Raw genomic sequence first — 24977 nt, forward strand, 5'->3', positions numbered from 1 at the left:
TGTGTTACTCAGGGATGATGTAGCTTTCTAATGGTGAATGTTTGAAATCGATTCAGTAGTTTCGGAGTTTATCGATTACATGTGTTTTACAGGCAATTACGTTTTTGACAATTTCATAGATCTGTTTAAGTATTTGCTTCTGATAGTCATCATCCCATGTGAATGAGCTGATGATGGAAGGTACCACTCCTCAACGGTTAGGAGTTGAAAGAAAATTCTTACGAAGTTATACGTACATGTGAGGTTATAAGATTGACCTGATAATAAAAAGTAAATCTCATTAACGTTAAGAATTTAGGTGAAAATGGATGCGGACAAATTTCGTCTCTTCACTTGTTTCCTTTTAGCTGTTTGTATGGGTAGTGTTAACACAAAATAGGGATTTAAAGGCGTGATGTTATTAATGTTATGCATGTATGTACATAATTATGTATGTTATTATGTATGTTAAAGAAACGACTGAAAGTTGTCATACAAAGTCTTTTTTTTTAAGGATGGGAAATCATCAAATGACCTCTCCCGCTCTGGGTGGAACGGAAGGGAGTGTCAGACTTTTACTGACTAAAACCCACCTCGTTCCTTCAGTTGCCCTTTGCGTTCCGGGGCCACGGTATCTCGTTAGAACTTTCCCGCAGCCCCGGCTCAGTTTATCCCGTTTCCCCCCCTTGGGGGTTGACATTTCAAAAATCCCTTCTTAGTGCTCACTTATGTTACTAAAGGAACCTCTGTTCAAAATCTCAGACTCCTATACCGAGCGGTTTCGGCTGTGCGATAATAAATCAGTCACCCAATCGCACCCCCTAAATCACGATTGGAGGGTAGTTTGAAAAAACTTATAATGTCAAACATATTTACTTGCCTATGTACGAGTTCATGCCAAGTTTCAAGTTTATAAACCCAAGGAATAAGATTTTTCATAGAAACGTTTTTACCCCTTTTCCCCCCCTTGGGGGTTGAATTTCCAAAAATCCTTTCTTAGTGCTCCCCTACATATCCCAAGGAACCTACATTCCAAATTTCAGCTGTCTACGACCAGTAGTTTCGACTGTGCGTTGTCTGTCAGTCAGTCACTCAGTAACGGAAGTGTTTTATATATATAGATAGAGTTTTATATACATGGTGGTTGGTTAGCCCTCGCCTTGAAATGTTGCTAGTTTAAAATCCTTTTTTGATTGCGGATACTTCTTTATTTATTGAAGTATTAAATAAATGAAACACAGGTATAATAAAAAAAGAACTACTAGCCTACTACTCGTATATTCAAAATTTAATAATATCTTCATTATTAGTTGGGAGATGCAAAATGGAAACTTATTGATCTCATACGAGGCATGCATATGTAAATTCCTTTATTCTCGTAATATGGTTGTCAAGCATTTTACAGTTCATTGAACGATTAATGCTATCAAGATTCATTAATCACAGTTTATCAGATTTCTTCAGTCAACCGAAAACTTTTAGTTCAATGACACTCTTAAGAAATTTTACACAGTATTTTTGTTTGTTTGTATACTTAAAACTAGCTGTGCCCGCGATTTCGTCCACGTGGAATAGTTATTTTGGGCATCATTGAAGCCCTCAAGGATGAATAATTTTCCCGTTTCTATAACATTTTTCATTATTTCCATTATTTCTATTATAGATAACTGGACCGATATTGATTAACATTTCTTAATTATTTATAATTTAGTCGATAAGTAGGTACTCTATAATTAACATACAAACACAAAATCATGCATATTTCCTGGAAGGGCAAGCAAAGAATACCTACACCTTTTTACTTGCCACGGTTCTTGCATACTGCATATTACTTTCGCTTCATCCACTTTCATAATTCTCTACATTCAAGATCGTCGAATGTTCCCTTAGTAAATTAGACCTGACCATGTGCCAAGCATCCCCGATTAGATCAAGGTACATTCGTCTAATTCCTTTAATCCACGTTCGAAGCTTATCATGTGATTCCCCGAGGTTTTACCAGGCTCTAGTCATATATTCTTTTTTCTGGTTTAAGGCCCGATTGCATCTTCACTACTCTAGAGACGATCCTTTGACCATGGATCCTGGATTGGGTAAGTCAGGTTTTTGCACCAAGTGACTCCCGTCCGACCTCCGCAACCTTTGTAGGGGAAACTAATCCGTATTGGATCGATCATGATTGAACATTCAGTTGCCTGAATGTGCAGGTTCCTTCACGATGTTTTCTCTCAACGTAAGAGCATTGGTTAGTATTCAAACTAATGCACATAACTTAGAAATAGTCATTGGTACACATTGGCCGATGTGGGATTCGAACCTTTCCCTTTTTACATAATATTTTTTTACATACATACTTTGTTCTACTTAATCCAATTTATAAGAACATAGACTAAATCCAGTCAAAGACCTTGATTAGACAAAAACACTAAGCCATGTCTTAGCCGAATACAAGGTTATTGACCTGTCTATTGGTATCAACATCGGACGACCCGATCGAGCGTCTATTGAGACCGATTAGGTTCTTCTTTATGTGACGAAATAAGCGGTTGGTCAAGGACGGAAGATTAATAGTGAGCTGTATACTGAAATTTGAATTCGCAGTTATGATAACAAAGTTTCATACAAAATAATAATGATTGTGTAGGTATATGACAATTAAGTTACTGGTTTTAATATAGAGCTACTGCTGTCTGAATTTATACCGTAACACAAATGGATCAGGACCAATCTTAGGAAAGAGAATCTTAGAAAGCCAGCCAGCCAGCCAAAGCATAATATGAAAATAAATAATCATTTATTATTTGAATATGGTTGCAATATACCTACTACCTCTCAAGGCATCGGAATTATAAACATTTATTTAAATACCTAAGTAGCGTATAAAGGCGAATAACGGAATCATCCTTCTTTTCATATGATTAGAGAACTCTAGCCTCAGGCTTAAAATAATTGAAATAATTCCAAGCTTTGATTCCCGCGGTATTTGAACCCATGTCCTGATGTTCAAATCAATTGAAAATTTATGACATATTTTGTTTACAAACGGAAATAAGAAAATATATATATGACCTTTTATTTTTTGTTTCTAAATACCAAATAGAACAAGGTCGACAAGTAATAATTTAATGTATACGGAAACTACCTGACTAAACTGTTACAGAACATGGTTTTTGTCAGGTAGGAATTTTCCAAAAGTATGAAAAGTTTACAAGTTTTTGAAATTTTGAAATAATTTCTAATATTAAAGTCGTCATAATCAAGTCTGGGTCTGTAAAAATTTGCGAATAAACGATTTTTTGTTCTAGACAATGGAGTAAAAAATACCCTATCTGCATAATACTAAGCGAGAGTGAGAAGATTCAAGTATTGGAGAAAGAAAATGGTTTAGGCGATAAGAGGAATTCCGAACAAGTCACGGACAAGAATAGTAAGGAACAGCCGCACGAGATGGAGACAGCAGAGACGAATACCAGCCCGGAGAAGAAGAGGAAGTTTATTTGGAGGAGGAGGGAGAAAAGGTATGTTTTGATGAACACACTAGTTAGTTCACTTGAGTAATGTAGCGTCTTCGATCGCGTAATTAAAAAAAATCCGCATTTATATGTCAGTCAATCAGTCAGTTGGTGTCCATTTTTTAAATATTAAGATGAAAAGTAAGTTTTATGAACGTATTTAATAGGACGTATTATATGGCACAACAACCGGTTTACTTTCATTTCGATCCGTTTGTTACAGTTCCAGAGGTGTTTTATTACATTAGACCAATGACACATTTATTTATAGAGCGGACAGTGGATAGTTACACAAAATAAACTATGTACAAAATAGACACTCTATTTTCATTTGTTTGTTTATTTTTACTAGTTGAGATTGTTTGTTGTTTCTTTATACACGAGTTATGTTGTTATGTGTATGTATGCATTTCTTCAGCGTACTACAATATGTTTGCCGCGACTTTTCTGCCTGTGATCCAAAAGTGGAAAAGATCACAAAGAGCAATCATTCTTTATAACACTTAATTTAAGAAGCTTTAAGAAGGTAAATGTTGATTATTAACAACCTTGTAGATTTACATAAGGAACCATTCTGCGTCATTTATGTTTTGTGAGAGTGACCAGCCGCTGAGTTTATATGGTTATTGTTTATCGATTTTATGAGCCATCCAGTTTGTGATCAGTTATGCGATGCTAGCCTAAGTAGTAAACGCCAATAATATGTTTAAGGGAAGTTTTCCTTAAGTTATCAGGCGGAACCATTGTTATCGATCATTATAGTGATGGGCCTTACATAATAAATTGTTCATTATTTTGAATATTATGCAAACAATTTTCGATTTTGATTAAAGTTTTGAACTAATATTTTAATTTGATTTCAGTATAACGCATACCGATAGTGAAACAGGTAAAGAAGGGCTTCGTCACAGATTCGTTAGAAAAATACATAGAGGTAAATTACCCTTGACACTTCCCATAACATCTGTATTTCGGAAGCATTGTTCTAATAAAACTTTTTTTTTATATTTAATCATCATTATCTGCACTTCCATGTGTACATAAATATAAAGGAAGGTGTTACACAATCCTTTATACTTTAACACTTAACTTAAATTTGCACTGCATGCAACTACATTTCATAAATAACTCCTAATTGCGCACAAGGTCAAAATTCAAATTCAAAGATTACCAAAAGACGACCTTATCATTAAATAATAACTCGAATTTACTTTGGGGCTAACACAATCTGTGTAATTTGTCCCGTAAAAACAAAAAGGAATAGAAAATAAAATAATAATGTTGCTAAATTGAGATGTAAGCTTGTTAGTGTGAAGCAGCATACATAATCTTAGTCCTGGCGTTTGTTGGGAGGACAAGGGGTCTACCATGTTCAGTAATGTATGCGGTAAAGTTATGGGGAAAGATATATGACCACGCCTAATTGTCATAATATTATGCAATAACAGTCGAGTCATCGAATTTAACAATAGTAATATGAGTTTTATTAGGACAATGCTTTGCAATTTATACACTATGATATGTCGATATTATAATGTTATAATTATTTTTTCGTATTACCAACCTGCCCTCTATGTATGGATGAAAGCAAGTATATAATGTTAAATTTCAGTTAGTATTCCAAGACATAAAACTCCAATTATTGTTCTTCTATCGTAGATAAGAAACCAGACAACGTACCCACAACTACTGAACCTGTTGAGAGTCAAACGCAAGTCACGCAGTCAGAAAAACCTGAGGAGCCTTTCCATGACGCAGAAGCCGATTTATCCACAAAATCTGTTACTAGCACCAAAGAAGAGGATGAAGAGTTGGATGAAAGCGAGCTGTCCAGGATAAAGGAATGCCTGGAAGAAGCAGTGAGTAAAAAGTCCTGCATGGTAGCGAAGAAAGTAAGTGCACCTGATTTTATCGCATGTGGGATGTGACGTCACGGGCTCGGGGTATTGTATATATGATATGATTAATCGAATCACTTGCTCAGTTCACCAGTTAAAAAGTAGCTTCATTCATATTTTTGTAAAGACGTTAAAATTTATCGTTTGATTAACCATTAATTTCACTATTTATTGTAATGTCTATTAACATATTAGCTAGCGCAGCTTGTAGGGAGTATATTTTGAATAATTTTGCAGGACTAATAATGTATCCAGCATGTTTTGGAAATTTTCATAATATACTGATAAATTTTTCAACAAACTTTCACCTAAAAATACAAATTTTTGCTTCATTGACTAAGCGCTTTTGTTGAGTAGTCTGTCTCTTTTAACTTTGTTTTCAAAGATGTTATTTATTATTATTTTAAACAAAACAAAAATTAACATGGTTTATACCCAGTTTAGGAAACACCTTTAAAAGCGTGTTTATTTGGATGACCTTACACTGCAACTTTGGGAAGTTATATACCAATATACGTTAATAACTATAGTAAAGTGCAGTCATATCGTTCACCGCTTAGAACTCATAATGGTAGAAATAAGTGGTCTAAAAATTAACTTATATCTGTTAAAGGAGGCTGAAACGGGTCCCGAGGGAATGGCGGAAGGCGAATGGAGCGTGCACGTCAAACAATCCAGAGACAAACATTCGCATTTGTATCTATTCACCCGAACAGGCAGAGACAAGATTGAATGGTGAGTTGTAGTATTACCAGCCAATAGGAGACAGTTCAATTAACATGCAAAGTCATGTCAAAACAATATTCGAACATAAATTAGTCAAGAAAACAAGGCAACAGTAAATAAGCATTATTGAAGCCACAGAATATCACTTAGATTAAGCTATACAGCTGAATGTGGCCTTTCAGTCCTTTTAAGACTATCAGCTCCATCTACCCAGTAAGAGATACATACGTCATTATTTGTATGTAGGTGTAACTTAGACTTGGGAACAAACGCACTCATAAAAAAATCTATATTAAAGGTCCAAACCAATTTAATTACAATTATATATTATGTTTTGTGGTCAAAGGGTATTCTATCTATAAGTATATGTTTATTTAGGTTCCGTCGTCTATCCACGGCGATATCGGAAGCGAACGCGTCTGCCGACATATCCTCGGCCGAGGAGAAGTCCGCCAGCGAGCCCGCGGACAAGGACGCCTCAGAGCAGGTGGTCTACAAGGTCACTGACGCCAGCTCCATCTCCTTCACTAAGCCGGTATTATGTCCATCAGAATATCTACGTTGTAAAATGGCAATGTTGCTAAAGGCCTGGGTGACAAAACATTATTAGCCTTATACGTTAATCGATATTATGCACTTGTATTTTTGAGCCATCGAATCAAAATTCGTCAAATCGAAGCAAACCTTCTCTTATGTCAAATCTTCCCTTATGTCGTAATAAAATATAACGTAGAAACAGAATCTTCCATTTTCAAACATTCCCCTTCACATATTGCAGAATAAGAGCAACGAATCAGTATTAGAGGGCGTACCGTTATCGGCGTCTCCCACTCCTACGCCCTTTGACATGGATAAGTGTGAGAAGAATTTCTGGCCGTATATCTTGAAAATTATACAGGTGAGAATGTTATGTTTATAGTGAAATTGTTACTCGAATATTGGCAATCCAGAATTGGTAAGTTAGGTTTTCACACGAAGCGAATCTAAATGAATAAATGTATCAATTATTGCTCTTAATATTTTTCAATAATAAACTGCTCAAACGGGATATCAACTGGAGAAATTGTTGGGTAACTTTTGTAGTAACTACTTTTAGCCAAAAAATTGCAAGTTACCAGTTAAGAATCCGAAGTACTTGCGATTGACTACTCTGAAAACGAGAAACGAAGCCGCAAAAAATAGCTGGTCATTCATAAGTAGTATTTGTGACAGACCCACGACCAGTCGTTCAAACAGACCTCGGACGTGGGCGTGACGTGTCAGCTTGAGCCCTCGCCGAGGCAGCGGTCTCAGAAGAAGAAGAGGAAATCTGATGTTCGCAATTATAATGTTGTTTACTTTTATAAGGAATAAATTAAAAAATAAATACCCCATGCGTAAATCGTTTAGTTCTTGTGGTTAAATGTTAGTGAACCTAAAGTATTTAAACATTATTGAGATATTATGTTGAAATCACTAGAAGTACAATTACAGCAGCAGTGTATATTAAATAATTATTTCAAGTAGAACTTACGCACGTGGATACTCGTATATTTTATTTCTAAGTGTCAAAACATAAACAATGTACATGTAAGTTTCTAGTCTATGGTCCGTAGTAAATATAGTTAAAATTAAGTAATTTTTTTTTAGAATTTCTAACAAATAAAAATTATCAAGTTCGCTAATTGAATGTGAAATCTGAGAAAAACGCGCATGGCGTGTAAATGCAATTGGCTAAATATTGATATTCCGGTGCATGTACTTCTCACCACCAGGACAACATATTTAACAAATCCTACTTCTCCAATATTTTAATGCTATTGAATTGAGTTGAAAGTTCACAATAAATCTTTTTTTTGAATACTATTAATTAATATATATTAACTCGATTTATAATGTGACAGAGTAAAAGCCAATCGCCGACGTGCGAATGCCGCATGCTTCCCGCCGAGGTGTCGTGGGTGAACACGGTGCTCGCGAGGCTCATGTACGACGTCATGTCCGACTCGGTTACCATCGCCCGGCTGCAGAACAGGATACAGAGGAAGTTGAACACACTCAAGGTAACTACTGTTGTTTTCTGTATAGCATAGAAATAATGATTGTTTTACTCTTAAAGAATAAACACTTAACGTTGGATTTCCGTATATATTTTACACATGACATGATGCAGCGTTGCGCAGGAAAATATCACGCGAATTAAGGGAAATGAAGATTCGAGAAGAACAAATGTAAAGAGTTTTCTACATGTGCCAAGAAATAAACATGACACATTAAGGCTTCCGAAACCCAGTAGTATCGGCTGTCAGTTGCTCTCAATTTAATCACATATTGATTTGTCCATCAGCTGCCCTCGTTCATGTCCCCGCTGTGCGTCCGCGAGGTGTCGCTGCGCGGCGCGTGCCCCGTGCTGGCGCGCGTGTGGCCGCCGCAGGCCGACGCGCGCGGCGTGTGGATCGACGCCGACCTGCGCTACGACGGCGGCGCGCACATCGCGCTGCTCACGCAGATCAACCTGCTGCAGCTGAAGGAGAAGAGTGAGTGCATGGCGTTGTGTGGCTGCTTGTGTCACTGTGGCGGGGCTGCAGCGAGTGATCGACGCCGACCTGCGCTACGACGGCGGCGCGCACATCGCGCTGCTCACGCAGATCAACCTGCTGCAGCTGAAGGAGAAGAGTGAGTGCATGGCGTTGTGTGGCTGCTTGTGTCACTGTGGCGGGGCTGCAGCGAGTGATCGACGCCGACCTGCGCTACGACGGCGGCGCGCACATCGCGCTGCTCACGCAGATCAACCTGCTGCAGCTGAAGGAGAAGAGTGAGTGCATGGCGTTGTGTGGCTGCTTGTGTCACTGTGGCGGGGCTGCAGCGAGTGATCGACGCCGACCTGCGCTACGACGGCGGCGCGCACATCGCGCTGCTCACGCAGATCAACCTGCTGCAGCTGAAGGAGAAGAGTGAGTGCATGGCGTTGTGTGGCTGCTTGTGTCACTGTGGCGGGGCTGCAGCGAGTGATCGACGCCGACCTGCGCTACGACGGCGGCGCGCACATCGCGCTGCTCACGCAGATCAACCTGCTGCAGCTGAAGGAGAAGAGTGAGTGCATGGCGTTGTGTGGCTGCTTGTGTCACTGTGGCGGGGCTGCAGCGAGTGATCGACGCCGACCTGCGCTACGACGGCGGCGCGCACATCGCGCTGCTCACGCAGATCAACCTGCTGCAGCTGAAGGAGAAGAGTGAGTGCATGGCGTTGTGTGGCTGCTTGTGTCACTGTGGCGGGGCTGCAGCGAGTGATCGACGCCGACCTGCGCTACGACGGCGGCGCGCACATCGCGCTGCTCACGCAGATCAACCTGCTGCAGCTGAAGGAGAAGAGTGAGTGCATGGCGTTGTGTGGCTGCTTGTGTCACTGTGGCGGGGCTGCAGCGAGTGATCGACGCCGACCTGCGCTACGACGGCGGCGCGCACATCGCGCTGCTCACGCAGATCAACCTGCTGCAGCTGAAGGAGAAGAGTGAGTGCATGGCGTTGTGTGGCTGCTTGTGTCACTGTGGCGGGGCTGCAGCGAGTGATCGACGCCGACCTGCGCTACGACGGCGGCGCGCACATCGCGCTGCTCACGCAGATCAACCTGCTGCAGCTGAAGGAGAAGAGTGAGTGCATGGCGTTGTGTGGCTGCTTGTGTCACTGTGGCGGGGCTGCAGCGAGTGATCGACGCCGACCTGCGCTACGACGGCGGCGCGCACATCGCGCTGCTCACGCAGATCAACCTGCTGCAGCTGAAGGAGAAGAGTGAGTGCATGGCGTTGTGTGGCTGCTTGTGTCACTGTGGCGGGGCTGCAGCGAGTGATCGACGCCGACCTGCGCTACGACGGCGGCGCGCACATCGCGCTGCTCACGCAGATCAACCTGCTGCAGCTGAAGGAGAAGAGTGAGTGCATGGCGTTGTGTGGCTGCTTGTGTCACTGTGGCGGGGCTGCAGCGAGTGATCGACGCCGACCTGCGCTACGACGGCGGCGCGCACATCGCGCTGCTCACGCAGATCAACCTGCTGCAGCTGAAGGAGAAGAGTGAGTGCATGGCGTTGTGTGGCTGCTTGTGTCACTGTGGCGGGGCTGCAGCGAGTGATCGACGCCGACCTGCGCTACGACGGCGGCGCGCACATCGCGCTGCTCACGCAGATCAACCTGCTGCAGCTGAAGGAGAAGAGTGAGTGCATGGCGTTGTGTGGCTGCTTGTGTCACTGTGGCGGGGCTGCAGCGAGTGATCGACGCCGACCTGCGCTACGACGGCGGCGCGCACATCGCGCTGCTCACGCAGATCAACCTGCTGCAGCTGAAGGAGAAGAGTGAGTGCATGGCGTTGTGTGGCTGCTTGTGTCACTGTGGCGGGGCTGCAGCGAGTGATCGACGCCGACCTGCGCTACGACGGCGGCGCGCACATCGCGCTGCTCACGCAGATCAACCTGCTGCAGCTGAAGGAGAAGAGTGAGTGCATGGCGTTGTGTGGCTGCTTGTGTCACTGTGGCGGGGCTGCAGCGAGTGATCGACGCCGACCTGCGCTACGACGGCGGCGCGCACATCGCGCTGCTCACGCAGATCAACCTGCTGCAGCTGAAGGAGAAGAGTGAGTGCATGGCGTTGTGTGGCTGCTTGTGTCACTGTGGCGGGGCTGCAGCGAGTGATCGACGCCGACCTGCGCTACGACGGCGGCGCGCACATCGCGCTGCTCACGCAGATCAACCTGCTGCAGCTGAAGGAGAAGAGTGAGTGCATGGCGTTGTGTGGCTGCTTGTGTCACTGTGGCGGGGCTGCAGCGAGTGATCGACGCCGACCTGCGCTACGACGGCGGCGCGCACATCGCGCTGCTCACGCAGATCAACCTGCTGCAGCTGAAGGAGAAGAGTGAGTGCATGGCGTTGTGTGGCTGCTTGTGTCACTGTGGCGGGGCTGCAGCGAGTGATCGACGCCGACCTGCGCTACGACGGCGGCGCGCACATCGCGCTGCTCACGCAGATCAACCTGCTGCAGCTGAAGGAGAAGAGTGAGTGCATGGCGTTGTGTGGCTGCTTGTGTCACTGTGGCGGGGCTGCAGCGAGTGATCGACGCCGACCTGCGCTACGACGGCGGCGCGCACATCGCGCTGCTCACGCAGATCAACCTGCTGCAGCTGAAGGAGAAGAGTGAGTGCATGGCGTTGTGTGGCTGCTTGTGTCACTGTGGCGGGGCTGCAGCGAGTGATCGACGCCGACCTGCGCTACGACGGCGGCGCGCACATCGCGCTGCTCACGCAGATCAACCTGCTGCAGCTGAAGGAGAAGAGTGAGTGCATGGCGTTGTGTGGCTGCTTGTGTCACTGTGGCGGGGCTGCAGCGAGTGATCGACGCCGACCTGCGCTACGACGGCGGCGCGCACATCGCGCTGCTCACGCAGATCAACCTGCTGCAGCTGAAGGAGAAGAGTGAGTGCATGGCGTTGTGTGGCTGCTTGTGTCACTGTGGCGGGGCTGCAGCGAGTGATCGACGCCGACCTGCGCTACGACGGCGGCGCGCACATCGCGCTGCTCACGCAGATCAACCTGCTGCAGCTGAAGGAGAAGAGTGAGTGCATGGCGTTGTGTGGCTGCTTGTGTCACTGTGGCGGGGCTGCAGCGAGTGATCGACGCCGACCTGCGCTACGACGGCGGCGCGCACATCGCGCTGCTCACGCAGATCAACCTGCTGCAGCTGAAGGAGAAGAGTGAGTGCATGGCGTTGTGTGGCTGCTTGTGTCACTGTGGCGGGGCTGCAGCGAGTGATCGACGCCGACCTGCGCTACGACGGCGGCGCGCACATCGCGCTGCTCACGCAGATCAACCTGCTGCAGCTGAAGGAGAAGAGTGAGTGCATGGCGTTGTGTGGCTGCTTGTGTCACTGTGGCGGGGCTGCAGCGAGTGATCGACGCCGACCTGCGCTACGACGGCGGCGCGCACATCGCGCTGCTCACGCAGATCAACCTGCTGCAGCTGAAGGAGAAGAGTGAGTGCATGGCGTTGTGTGGCTGCTTGTGTCACTGTGGCGGGGCTGCAGCGAGTGATCGACGCCGACCTGCGCTACGACGGCGGCGCGCACATCGCGCTGCTCACGCAGATCAACCTGCTGCAGCTGAAGGAGAAGAGTGAGTGCATGGCGTTGTGTGGCTGCTTGTGTCACTGTGGCGGGGCTGCAGCGAGTGATCGACGCCGACCTGCGCTACGACGGCGGCGCGCACATCGCGCTGCTCACGCAGATCAACCTGCTGCAGCTGAAGGAGAAGAGTGAGTGCATGGCGTTGTGTGGCTGCTTGTGTCACTGTGGCGGGGCTGCAGCGAGTGATCGACGCCGACCTGCGCTACGACGGCGGCGCGCACATCGCGCTGCTCACGCAGATCAACCTGCTGCAGCTGAAGGAGAAGAGTGAGTGCATGGCGTTGTGTGGCTGCTTGTGTCACTGTGGCGGGGCTGCAGCGAGTGATCGACGCCGACCTGCGCTACGACGGCGGCGCGCACATCGCGCTGCTCACGCAGATCAACCTGCTGCAGCTGAAGGAGAAGAGTGAGTGCATGGCGTTGTGTGGCTGCTTGTGTCACTGTGGCGGGGCTGCAGCGAGTGATCGACGCCGACCTGCGCTACGACGGCGGCGCGCACATCGCGCTGCTCACGCAGATCAACCTGCTGCAGCTGAAGGAGAAGAGTGAGTGCATGGCGTTGTGTGGCTGCTTGTGTCACTGTGGCGGGGCTGCAGCGAGTGATCGACGCCGACCTGCGCTACGACGGCGGCGCGCACATCGCGCTGCTCACGCAGATCAACCTGCTGCAGCTGAAGGAGAAGAGTGAGTGCATGGCGTTGTGTGGCTGCTTGTGTCACTGTGGCGGGGCTGCAGCGAGTGATCGACGCCGACCTGCGCTACGACGGCGGCGCGCACATCGCGCTGCTCACGCAGATCAACCTGCTGCAGCTGAAGGAGAAGAGTGAGTGCATGGCGTTGTGTGGCTGCTTGTGTCACTGTGGCGGGGCTGCAGCGAGTGATCGACGCCGACCTGCGCTACGACGGCGGCGCGCACATCGCGCTGCTCACGCAGATCAACCTGCTGCAGCTGAAGGAGAAGAGTGAGTGCATGGCGTTGTGTGGCTGCTTGTGTCACTGTGGCGGGGCTGCAGCGAGTGATCGACGCCGACCTGCGCTACGACGGCGGCGCGCACATCGCGCTGCTCACGCAGATCAACCTGCTGCAGCTGAAGGAGAAGAGTGAGTGCATGGCGTTGTGTGGCTGCTTGTGTCACTGTGGCGGGGCTGCAGCGAGTGATCGACGCCGACCTGCGCTACGACGGCGGCGCGCACATCGCGCTGCTCACGCAGATCAACCTGCTGCAGCTGAAGGAGAAGAGTGAGTGCATGGCGTTGTGTGGCTGCTTGTGTCACTGTGGCGGGGCTGCAGCGAGTGATCGACGCCGACCTGCGCTACGACGGCGGCGCGCACATCGCGCTGCTCACGCAGATCAACCTGCTGCAGCTGAAGGAGAAGAGTGAGTGCATGGCGTTGTGTGGCTGCTTGTGTCACTGTGGCGGGGCTGCAGCGAGTGATCGACGCCGACCTGCGCTACGACGGCGGCGCGCACATCGCGCTGCTCACGCAGATCAACCTGCTGCAGCTGAAGGAGAAGAGTGAGTGCATGGCGTTGTGTGGCTGCTTGTGTCACTGTGGCGGGGCTGCAGCGAGTGATCGACGCCGACCTGCGCTACGACGGCGGCGCGCACATCGCGCTGCTCACGCAGATCAACCTGCTGCAGCTGAAGGAGAAGAGTGAGTGCATGGCGTTGTGTGGCTGCTTGTGTCACTGTGGCGGGGCTGCAGCGAGTGATCGACGCCGACCTGCGCTACGACGGCGGCGCGCACATCGCGCTGCTCACGCAGATCAACCTGCTGCAGCTGAAGGAGAAGAGTGAGTGCATGGCGTTGTGTGGCTGCTTGTGTCACTGTGGCGGGGCTGCAGCGAGTGATCGACGCCGACCTGCGCTACGACGGCGGCGCGCACATCGCGCTGCTCACGCAGATCAACCTGCTGCAGCTGAAGGAGAAGAGTGAGTGCATGGCGTTGTGTGGCTGCTTGTGTCACTGTGGCGGGGCTGCAGCGAGTGATCGACGCCGACCTGCGCTACGACGGCGGCGCGCACATCGCGCTGCTCACGCAGATCAACCTGCTGCAGCTGAAGGAGAAGAGTGAGTGCATGGCGTTGTGTGGCTGCTTGTGTCACTGTGGCGGGGCTGCAGCGAGTGATCGACGCCGACCTGCGCTACGACGGCGGCGCGCACATCGCGCTGCTCACGCAGATCAACCTGCTGCAGCTGAAGGAGAAGAGTGAGTGCATGGCGTTGTGTGGCTGCTTGTGTCACTGTGGCGGGGCTGCAGCGAGTGATCGACGCCGACCTGCGCTACGACGGCGGCGCGCACATCGCGCTGCTCACGCAGATCAACCTGCTGCAGCTGAAGGAGAAGAGTGAGTGCATGGCGTTGTGTGGCTGCTTGTGTCACTGTGGCGGGGCTGCAGCGAGTGATCGACGCCGACCTGCGCTACGACGGCGGCGCGCACATCGCGCTGCTCACGCAGATCAACCTGCTGCAGCTGAAGGAGAAGAGTGAGTGCATGGCGTTGTGTGGCTGCTTGTGTCACTGTGGCGGGGCTGCAGCGAGTGATCGACGCCGACCTGCGCTACGACGGCGGCGCGCACATCGCGCTGCTCACGCAGATCAACCTGCTGCAGCTGAAGGAGAAGAGTGAGTGCATGGCGTTGTGTGGCTGCTTGTGTCACTGTGGCGGGGCTGCAGCGAGTGATCGACGCCGACCTGCGCTACGACGGCGGCGCGCACATCGCGCTGCTCACGCAGATCAACCTGCTGCAGCTGAAGGAGAAGAGTGAGTGCATGGCGTTGTGTGGCTGCTTGTGTCACTGTGGCGGGGCTGCAGCGAGTGATCGACGCCGACCTGCGCTACGACGGCGGCGCGCACATCGCGCTGCTCACGCAGATCAACCTGCTGCAGCTGAAGGAGAAGAGTGAGTGCATGGCGTTGTGTGGCTGCTTGTGTCACTGTGGCGGGGCTGCAGCGAGTGATCGACGCCGACCTGCGCTACGACGGCGGCGCGCACATCGCGCTGCTCACGCAGATCAACCTGCTGCAGCTGAAGGAGAAGAGTGAGTGCATGGCGTTGTGTGGCTGCTTGTGTCACTGTGGCGGGGCTGCAGCGAGTGATCGACGCCGACCTGCGCTACGACGGCGGCGCGCACATCGCGCTGCTCACGCAGATCAACCTGCTGCAGCTGAAGGAGAAGAGTGAGTGCATGGCGTTGTGTGGCTGCTTGTGTCACTGTGGCGGGGCTGCAGCGAGTGATCGACGCCGACCTGCGCTACGACGGCGGCGCGCACATCGCGCTGCTCACGCAGATCAACCTGCTGCAGCTGAAGGAGAAGAGTGAGTGCATGGCGTTGTGTGGCTGCTTGTGTCACTGTGGCGGGGCTGCAGCGAGTGATCGACGCCGACCTGCGCTACGACGGCGGCGCGCACATCGCGCTGCTCACGCAGATCAACCTGCTGCAGCTGAAGGAGAAGAGTGAGTGCATGGCGTTGTGTGGCTGCTTGTGTCACTGTGGCGGGGCTGCAGCGAGTGATCGACGCCGACCTGCGCTACGACGGCGGCGCGCACATCGCGCTGCTCACGCAGATCAACCTGCTGCAGCTGAAGGAGAAGAGTGAGTGCATGGCGTTGTGTGGCTGCTTGTGTCACTGTGGCGGGGCTGCAGCGAGTGATCGACGCCGACCTGCGCTACGACGGCGGCGCGCACATCGCGCTGCTCACGCAGATCAACCTGCTGCAGCTGAAGGAGAAGAGTGAGTGCATGGCGTTGTGTGGCTGCTTGTGTCACTGTGGCGGGGCTGCAGCGAGTGATCGACGCCGACCTGCGCTACGACGGCGGCGCGCACATCGCGCTGCTCACGCAGATCAACCTGCTGCAGCTGAAGGAGAAGAGTGAGTGCATGGCGTTGTGTGGCTGCTTGTGTCACTGTGGCGGGGCTGCAGCGAGTGATCGACGCCGACCTGCGCTACGACGGCGGCGCGCACATCGCGCTGCTCACGCAGATCAACCTGCTGCAGCTGAAGGAGAAGAGTGAGTGCATGGCGTTGTGTGGCTGCTTGTGTCACTGTGGCGGGGCTGCAGCGAGTGATCGACGCCGACCTGCGCTACGACGGCGGCGCGCACATCGCGCTGCTCACGCAGATCAACCTGCTGCAGCTGAAGGAGAAGAGTGAGTGCATGGCGTTGTGTGGCTGCTTGTGTCACTGTGGCGGGGCTGCAGCGAGTGATCGACGCCGACCTGCGCTACGACGGCGGCGCGCACATCGCGCTGCTCACGCAGATCAACCTGCTGCAGCTGAAGGAGAAGAGTGAGTGCATGGCGTTGTGTGGCTGCTTGTGTCACTGTGGCGGGGCTGCAGCGAGTGATCGACGCCGACCTGCGCTACGACGGCGGCGCGCACATCGCGCTGCTCACGCAGATCAACCTGCTGCAGCTGAAGGAGAAGAGTGAGTGCATGGCGTTGTGTGGCTGCTTGTGTCACTGTGGCGGGGCTGCAGCGAGTGATCGACGCCGACCTGCGCTACGACGGCGGCGCGCACATCGCGCTGCTCACGCAGATCAACCTGCTGCAGCTGAAGGAGAAGAGTGAGTGCATGGCGTTGTGTGGCTGCTTGTGTCACTGTGGCGGGGCTGCAGCGAGTGATCGACGCCGACCTGCGCTACGACGGCGGCGCGCACATCGCGCTGCTCACGCAGATCAACCTGCTGCAGCTGAAGGAGAAGAGTGAGTGCATGGCGTTGTGTGGCTGCTTGTGTCACTGTGGCGGGGCTGCAGCGAGTGATCGACGCCGACCTGCGCTACGACGGCGGCGCGCACATCGCGCTGCTCACGCAGATCAACCTGCTGCAGCTGAAGGAGAAGAGTGAGTGCATGGCGTTGTGTGGCTGCTTGTGTCACTGTGGCGGGGCTGCAGCGAGTGATCGACGCCGACCTGCGCTACGACGGCGGCGCGCACATCGCGCTGCTCACGCAGATCAACCTGCTGCAGCTGAAGGAGAAGAGTGAGTGCATGGCGTTGTGTGGCTGCTTGTGTCACTGTGGCGGGGCTGCAGCGAGTGATCGACGCCGACCTGCGCTACGACGGCGGCGCGCACATCGCGCTGCTCACGCAGATCAACCTGCTGCAGCTGAAGGAGAAGAGTGAGTGCATGGCGTTGTGTGGCTGCTTGTGTCACTGTGGCGGGGCTGCAGCGAGTGATCGACGCCGACCTGCGCTACGACGGCGGCGCGCACATCGCGCTGCTCACGCAGATCAACCTGCTGCAGCTGAAGGAGAAGAGTGAGTGCATGGCGTTGTGTGGCTGCTTGTGTCACTGTGGCGGGGCTGCAGCGAGTGATCGACGCCGACCTGCGCTACGACGGCGGCGCGCACATCGCGCTGCTCACGCAGATCAACCTGCTGCAGCTGAAGGAGAAGAGTGAGTGCATGGCGTTGTGTGGCTGCTTGTGTCACTGTGGCGGGGCTGCAGCGAGTGATCGACGCCGACCTGCGCTACGACGGCGGCGCGCACATCGCGCTGCTCACGCAGATCAACCTGCTGCAGCTGAAGGAGAAGAGTGAGTGCATGGCGTTGTGTGGCTGCTTGTGTCACTGTGGCGGGGCTGCAGCGAGTGATCGACGCCGACCTGCGCTACGACGGCGGCGCGCACATCGCGCTGCTCACGCAGATCAACCTGCTGCAGCTGAAGGAGAAGAGTGAGTGCATGGCGTTGTGTGGCTGCTTGTGTCACTGTGGCGGGGCTGCAGCGAGTGATCGACGCCGACCTGCGCTACGACGGCGGCGCGCACATCGCGCTGCTCACGCAGATCAACCTGCTGCAGCTGAAGGAGAAGAGTGAGTGCATGGCGTTGTGTGGCTGCTTGTGTCACTGTGGCGGGGCTGCAGCGAGTGATCGACGCCGACCTGCGCTACGACGGCGGCGCGCACATCGCGCTGCTCACGCAGATCAACCTGCTGCAGCTGAAGGAGAAGAGTGAGTGCATGGCGTTGTGTGGCTGCTTGTGTCACTGTGGCGGGGCTGCAGCGAGTGATCGACGCCGACCTGCGCTACGACGGCGGCGCGCACATCGCGCTGCTCACGCAGATCAACCTGCTGCAGCTGAAGGAGAAGAGTGAGTGCATGGCGTTGTGTGGCTGCTTGTGTCACTGTGGCGGGGCTGCAGCGAGTGATCGACGCCGACCTGCGCTACGACGGCGGCGCGCACATCGCGCTGCTCACGCAGATCAACCTGCTGCAGCTGAAGGAGAAGAGTGAGTGCATGGCGTTGTGTGGCTGCTTGTGTCACTGTGGCGGGGCTGCAGCGAGTGATCGACGCCGACCTGCGCTACGAAGAAATATTCTTACATTTGAATTTATAAGTTGAAATTATCTTTTACAGATGTGACATTAGAAGATCATATACTAGGAGCGACAGAAGAGTACTTGGAGAACGAGGTGCCTTCGAGTAGCATGTTTGGTGAATCACAACGAGTAAGTTGATATTTAGAAAGATTTACATGAACATACACACATAATAAATGTACATTCACTACGTTCATAAAATCACGTCTCCTTTCTGAAAGAATAGGCATCAAAGACATATATATCTACATTTCGTAAAGACAGAACCTTCTTTTACTTATACATTCTTATGTATTATGGTACCATAGACTTGCATGGATATAAAGATTCATGCAAGTCTATAGTATGTGTTTAATTAGAGATAATCAAAAGGTAACGTAGTTCGAACAAACAAAAAAAAACAATACATAATTATCAATCGAAAATTCCTCTTGAATCATTCTTATCTATGAAAAAACTGCATCGAAATCTGTTAGTAGTATTAAGCATACATATATGCGGACATAGGGATGTCTGTATGCATGTCCTATTAGATATTTAAAATTACACGACGAATTTGAATGCAGTTTCCTTCTGTGTGCAGACATAGAAATGTCAGTTTGTATTCATATATCTTTCAATCTTTAAAACATCTTTAAAACTACACACACAATACTAGAAGCGACTTTGCTTTATACTATGCGTGTGTGATGATGTTCAATATTTTCTTTTGTGAACGTAAAGTCGTGTGTTCCGCGCAGCGGCGAAAGCCTGCGGTGTACGACTCGGACGTGGAGGACTCGGCCGAGTCCAGCAGCGACGACGACTGCGCGCCCGTGCAGCCCGTCGACAGCGCCGACAACTTCGCGCTCGCCGAATCCGCGTCAGTACCTTATTTTTGTTTTTCTTCTTCCTCCTATTGACTTTAGTCCCGGTTGCATCCTCACCAGGATGGAGCGGAGCCCGGGTAAGCCCTTGACTAGAATCGTGGGTTTGGGTGAGTCAGGTTTATACACGCAGCGACTACTGTCTGACCTCCAACCCTTGCAGGAGAACTCAACCTGTATTGGATCGATCATGGTTACATATCCAGTTGCCTGAATACGCAGGTTTCCTCACGATGTTTTTTTCACCGTAAAAGCATCGGTTATCGGCTTTTTTAGAGCAATGGTAGTGTGGTAGTGTTCTCGTCTCTGAATCATAGGTCCCGGGTTCAATTTCCGTTCATTACATGATGAGAAGTGAACTTTTTCTGATAAAATCTTATAATCCTACGCTTGAATTTGCTTTAGTCTATAAAATCAGTGCGTTATATACTTATATAGGTCTCTTGTGTTTCAGGCCGAATTTATCTGAAGGAGGTTCTTCAAAGAAGAAATTCTTGAGGATGGTCGATAAAATTGCTACAAATAAATATTTTCAACAGGTCTGTGATTCAGTTCTATTTTTATTGTCTTTTTTTTTTACCATTTCAACTACATACTGGTCCACAGCATGGCATACCACGCTTGGTTGGACTACAACTGATTATGACCACGACGTTTAATATAATATTTTTATCTGCTAAAACTACATTATGAATTTTCCTTAAAAACCGCATAGATATTGAAGGTTGCTTATCTCGTGAGAAAACCTGTACGTTCAGATACCTGGATTTTAATGATCCAAGCTGAGTTAGGTTTCTTTTAAGGTTGCGAAGGTTAAACGATTTATTTCTCGTGAAAATTTGACATTTACTTTATTTGTCTTCCGGGAGACCCCATATTCGTTTTTGGCGACATCATCACGTTACAAACCAACAATAGCGAACAATTCAAAATCGCAAAGGCACAGTTTTTAACAAATTTCATCCCAATATCATTGAGGCAGCAGTTATATTACCCAGCACCGAAATGGAACCCTATATATAAAAACTATTATTTTTCTTAATTACTTACTTACTTAATCAACGATATATGCTTCCAGGTTACAGACTACAAGTACGTGAAACGAGCCATGGAAGGTCTCTCGAACACGGATATAAAATTACAAGTGGAAGTGCAGGCGCTGGAGGGCCGCCTCACGCTCAACCTGCCGCCGCCGCCGCACGACCGCCTGTGGATCGGGTGCGATGTTTATAGACTTTCCTCTTCGTTGTACTGTAAACAAGATTCGCAGATAATAGCAAAATCAAACAAAAAAGTCCAAACTTTTATCCGCCATTTTAAAGTAGTTTATCTGTCAAAAATGGCTCTCAATGTATTGCAACACAGCAGACAATCCTTGAATTAAAAGGATTATGTGCTTTATTTTAATATGTACTTTAAGATCCAATCTGTAAAATGACTTTTCAAAGTGAGGACGTTTACATGTTCTATTGTGACCAGTGAATGTATCGTTCGAAGTCAAATGTTTAATTTTGTCACCAGATTCCGTTCCAACCCCCAGTTGGTACTGAAAGCGCGGCCGGCAGTAGGCGCGAGGGCGTTGCGTTTCGCTCACATCTCCAACTGGATCGAGCAGAAACTAAGCAAGGAGTTCGAGAAGATTCTAGTGCTTCCCAACATGGAAGACATTGTCGTGGACGTCTTGACCCCCACTCCTGTCGAGTACGAGTGAAGGTTGTTAATCGCAAACAACTATTTGAACACCACATGATCCATTAAATTTGCAGTTTGCTGAATCAGATTGTTTCAGCAAACAGAGTAAACTGGGCGTATGGTACATAACACACGTTAGATATTTTGAATGCTACCTACGTATTTATAAACGTTGACAAGGCATATGTTTTAGCTTCCCTCTCACTGACATAAGGTTAACCTAAGAGATGAAAGAGTGGGAAGATAAGAAATAGCCGCGCTCAGTTCACGAAAATCAAACCGGTGATAGTCGCTGAATAGCGCGTGTGACAAAAATTAGACAAACAGTTTTGATTTTTATCACAAGTTTTGTCACAATGAAATGGTACATGTTCTGCCTTTTTTAACCAGACAATTTAGTGGTGCCATCTTGTGAGAAATTTAGAAAAACTTATTGCTTGTGGGTAATGGGCTTATAACCAAGCTGAGTGCGGATAGTTTTTTATATTTAAATTCAAAATTTTGCGTTTACATGGCATCAGGTAATGTTACGGCTTTTAGTGTTGATACATGCGTTTAAAGATCAATAATGAAATAAATTTGTGGAAGGCATTTAAAATTTGCTATATTGAAGTGCAATAAAAGCTGAAATGTAGGTGCAAACATTCTTGTGTCTAAAATAATTTTATTATGAAATTTTATGCATTTTTATTTTTAACTAGGTTTTTTGGCTCGGGAAGTTTCTCCGATTTAATGATTTATTCATTAAGGCTTCCTCATGGGAGCCTTCTCTATGGGAGCTTCCTATGGGCTCATGGCATTACACTGGATGTTTTATTGAATTAGTACAAAATTAAATTTTGTTAAAGAATAACCTTTTCATGTAGAATAATTATGCTCCACGCTGTCCACCATCATATTTTAGCTGATTATATATATTTTTTTAATAACAAATATAATCTAACTAATATTATAAAGCTGGAGAGTTTGTTTGTGTGAACGCGCTAATCTCGGGAACTTCTGGTTCGAATTGAAAAATTCTTTTTTTGTTGAATAGACCATTTATCGAGGAAGGCTTTAGGCTATATAACATCACGCTGCAACTTTTAGGAGCGAAGAAATAATGGAAAATGTGAAAAAAACAGGGAAAATAATTCATCCTTGAGGGTAAAAATAATGCCCAAAATATCTATTCCACGCGGACGAAGTCGCGTGCACTGCTAGTAAATAATAAAACTACACTACACAAGAAGTTTTGATATTTATTTATTATTATTTTGTTAGATTATGCGAGTTTTTAAGTCTGAGGTTTGTAAATTTCCCTGTAAATTTTAAAATAAATCTTGCCCCTGATTGGGTTATTAATGACATAATTCGAATAATAATATATATGTCACATAATTTATAAAGTTCGACTGTACCCAGGAGTCTGAAAACGTTTAAAACACTGATGTATAAAATTATTTAGTCTTAAATTGAATCTATTGTGTGTTGTTGTTATAATAAATGTTTATTATCTTGGCATTGTCAAAGCCTAGTGACAAATTTAATGTGAGCATTTACCAACGACTAATTATTTGCTGATTTTTTTTAAATACCCAACATTTCGAACATAGGTAATAAAATTCTTATTTTTCAATTTCAATCAACTTTGTCCGTGCATTAATATAATTAGTTACTAGCATTAAATTATTTTGTGCTTTTTATTATATAACATTTAAATTAATTATTTAATTACTTTCTAAGATAAATGAAATAGGCGTGTGTTGTTTTAATAGTATGAATTTACATTTTAGGTAGACATCATCTGACATTGTGATGTCTTTTAAACTTTTAGGTTCATTACCCATTATAATGTGTTTATGAAAAAATATAAAACGCCTGCAATTTACCTTGGTTAAATTCTAAAATCACATTTTGTCAATGTTTTATAGGCCTACATCTGGTTACGAGCTTCCTACCATTAGTAATAAATGTTTTGACAATAATTTCATCATTAACTGTTACGACTAATCCAATATCAAATTTTATGAAAAAAAATCAATACAAAATTTTAGGTAGATCTATCGAAATGTTATATTTTTATCTTCGTTTCTATTGTGGTTAAAAAATATTCATATTTTTGTAGAAACTCAGACTTGACCTTAGATATACACACTACTTTATCGTCCTTCATTCAACTTTTTCAAAATTATGTACAAAATATTAACAACAACAATATGTTGTTGCCATCGCACAATTACAACGTACATGACATAGTATTGTTTCATCTGTTAAAATAAGTGTAGCATTTAGGATATTCACCACGTTAAGCATATACCTTATGTGATAAGTATTTATTTAGATATTAATGCCGAGTTGCAGAACAGTAGTATCCACTACTTCATGAAAACAGGACACCGATCTGTCACATGCGTCATACATTCATACAAACAAGAAGAAACACTAGAAATTATGCTTTCCTGTGACTTGGTGTTTAGACATTGTGTTTGCTAGTACAAATTAATCGATTATTTCTTTTTTTTCAGTTTTCATAGATTTTTGGCCAAATATTGATAAGACAATGTTTCGATACTTTGATTATTATGCTGATGATGTGATGTTCTAACTGGCTGGTTTGTTATTGCAGTAAATAAAGGCTGAGGCGCGATATTTGCTCATTGAATTTTTGTCTTGGTATCTCGGGAAATTGGTATGTGCTAAATATTGATAAGGGAGCGTGTTTAAGGGTAGGTATCTAATAAAAGAAAGTTTAGAACCTTAAAGAACAGTTGAAATACGTTTGTATTTTTGAATTGTATTGCTGTTTATATACTTCAAATCTTATGAGACTATGTGCTTGTATTTATATCCTTTTGACACGTGTAAAAATTCACCATAATGCCAAAAACTTGTAGTACCTCTCATATTTGTTATTTTTCTTTATATTATTCTGTTCATAACTAGTATAATCTGAATTCTTATGAATATTTTGGATCAATATTATAAGGTGGTATAAACACTATTTTGCTGTAATTTATAAATTTTGCCAGAATACTTGCAACATTTTCGAATTTCACTTTACGACATATCACAATAATTGAGTACCTGTTTATCCTATTTATTTTTAAACGTAGCAATGTTCTACAACTACATACCTTAATTTCGATGGGTTAAATGGTTAAATTTGATGGAATGCTGAAAATATTCTGATGTAGAAGATGATATTTTTTGTGCTGATATAAATATTATTATTAGATGTTAACTTCGAAGTTAATGAGTTTATTTTAATTAGTTATTGGTGATCATAAAAGAGCTTTACCGATTAAAAAAATTCAATAATCACTTGAATATTTTTTAATCAGATAAAGATATCTTTTAAGATTCACTGAAAATAAATTGTATGTATATTTTGTTGAATGTCTTGTTTATTGAAGTTCTGTTTTATTTTATTAATATCGTCTAAATGATATTCCTTTTCTGTTTATTTTTTTACTGTGATCTCTTTTCACAATGTACCAAAAGTGGAGTAATGTCTTTGTACATAGTTTATCAAATCATAAAGTGTTTATGTGATATTTATATATAGTTAAGAGTTAAACCGTGCCGAGTAGTTTTTCTATGTGGTATCAGTTGTGATTTTTTTTTAATAAACAAATTGCTATACTATTTAACGATTTATTTAAATTCTTTATACATATTAGGAGAAAAAACAATTCTTTTAATGAAACCGACGAGTTTGTATTAGGAGACGTGCAGCGATTAGTGCAAGTAGAAAGATGTAGTCTCTGCCTACCTCTCCGGGGAAGAAGTGAGTCATATAATGCAACGAATCTTAACTACAAACTTTTCAATTGTGTGAAAACTACA

At 46.6% G+C, this 24977-nt stretch overlaps 1 protein-coding gene across 5 annotated transcripts in view; it reads left to right on the forward strand.

The window, feature by feature from the left end:
• Positions 1-24776, forward strand: part of LOC106142522 (testis-expressed protein 2) — a 30291-nt gene extending 5515 nt beyond the window's left edge. For 2 of the 5 annotated variants that reach the window (XM_060946762.1, XM_060946763.1), the window contains exons 8-20: positions 3285-3497; positions 4355-4425; positions 5151-5383; positions 6003-6124; positions 6494-6650; positions 6894-7013; positions 7999-8157; positions 8442-8631; positions 18629-18720; positions 19332-19453; positions 19912-19996; positions 20536-20675; positions 20979-24776. In XM_060946762.1, the coding sequence (XP_060802745.1) occupies positions 3285-3497; positions 4355-4425; positions 5151-5383; positions 6003-6124; positions 6494-6650; positions 6894-7013; positions 7999-8157; positions 8442-8631; positions 18629-18720; positions 19332-19453; positions 19912-19996; positions 20536-20675; positions 20979-21168 (1894 nt within the window). In that variant the 3' untranslated portion in view covers positions 21169-24776. Of the gene's footprint in view, positions 1-3284; positions 3498-4354; positions 4426-5150; positions 5384-6002; positions 6125-6493; positions 6651-6893; positions 7014-7998; positions 8158-8441; positions 8632-18628; positions 18721-19314; positions 19454-19911; positions 19997-20535; positions 20676-20978 lie in introns of those variants that run through there. The other 3 variants (XM_060946764.1, XM_013344311.2, XM_060946765.1) reach the window with 2 other exon arrangements.
• The last annotated feature ends 201 nt before the right edge of the window (positions 24777-24977 follow it).

The sequence above is a fragment of the Amyelois transitella genome, chromosome 12, assembly GCF_032362555.1.
Source record: "Amyelois transitella isolate CPQ chromosome 12, ilAmyTran1.1, whole genome shotgun sequence".
Lineage (NCBI taxonomy): Eukaryota > Metazoa > Arthropoda > Insecta > Lepidoptera > Pyralidae > Amyelois > Amyelois transitella.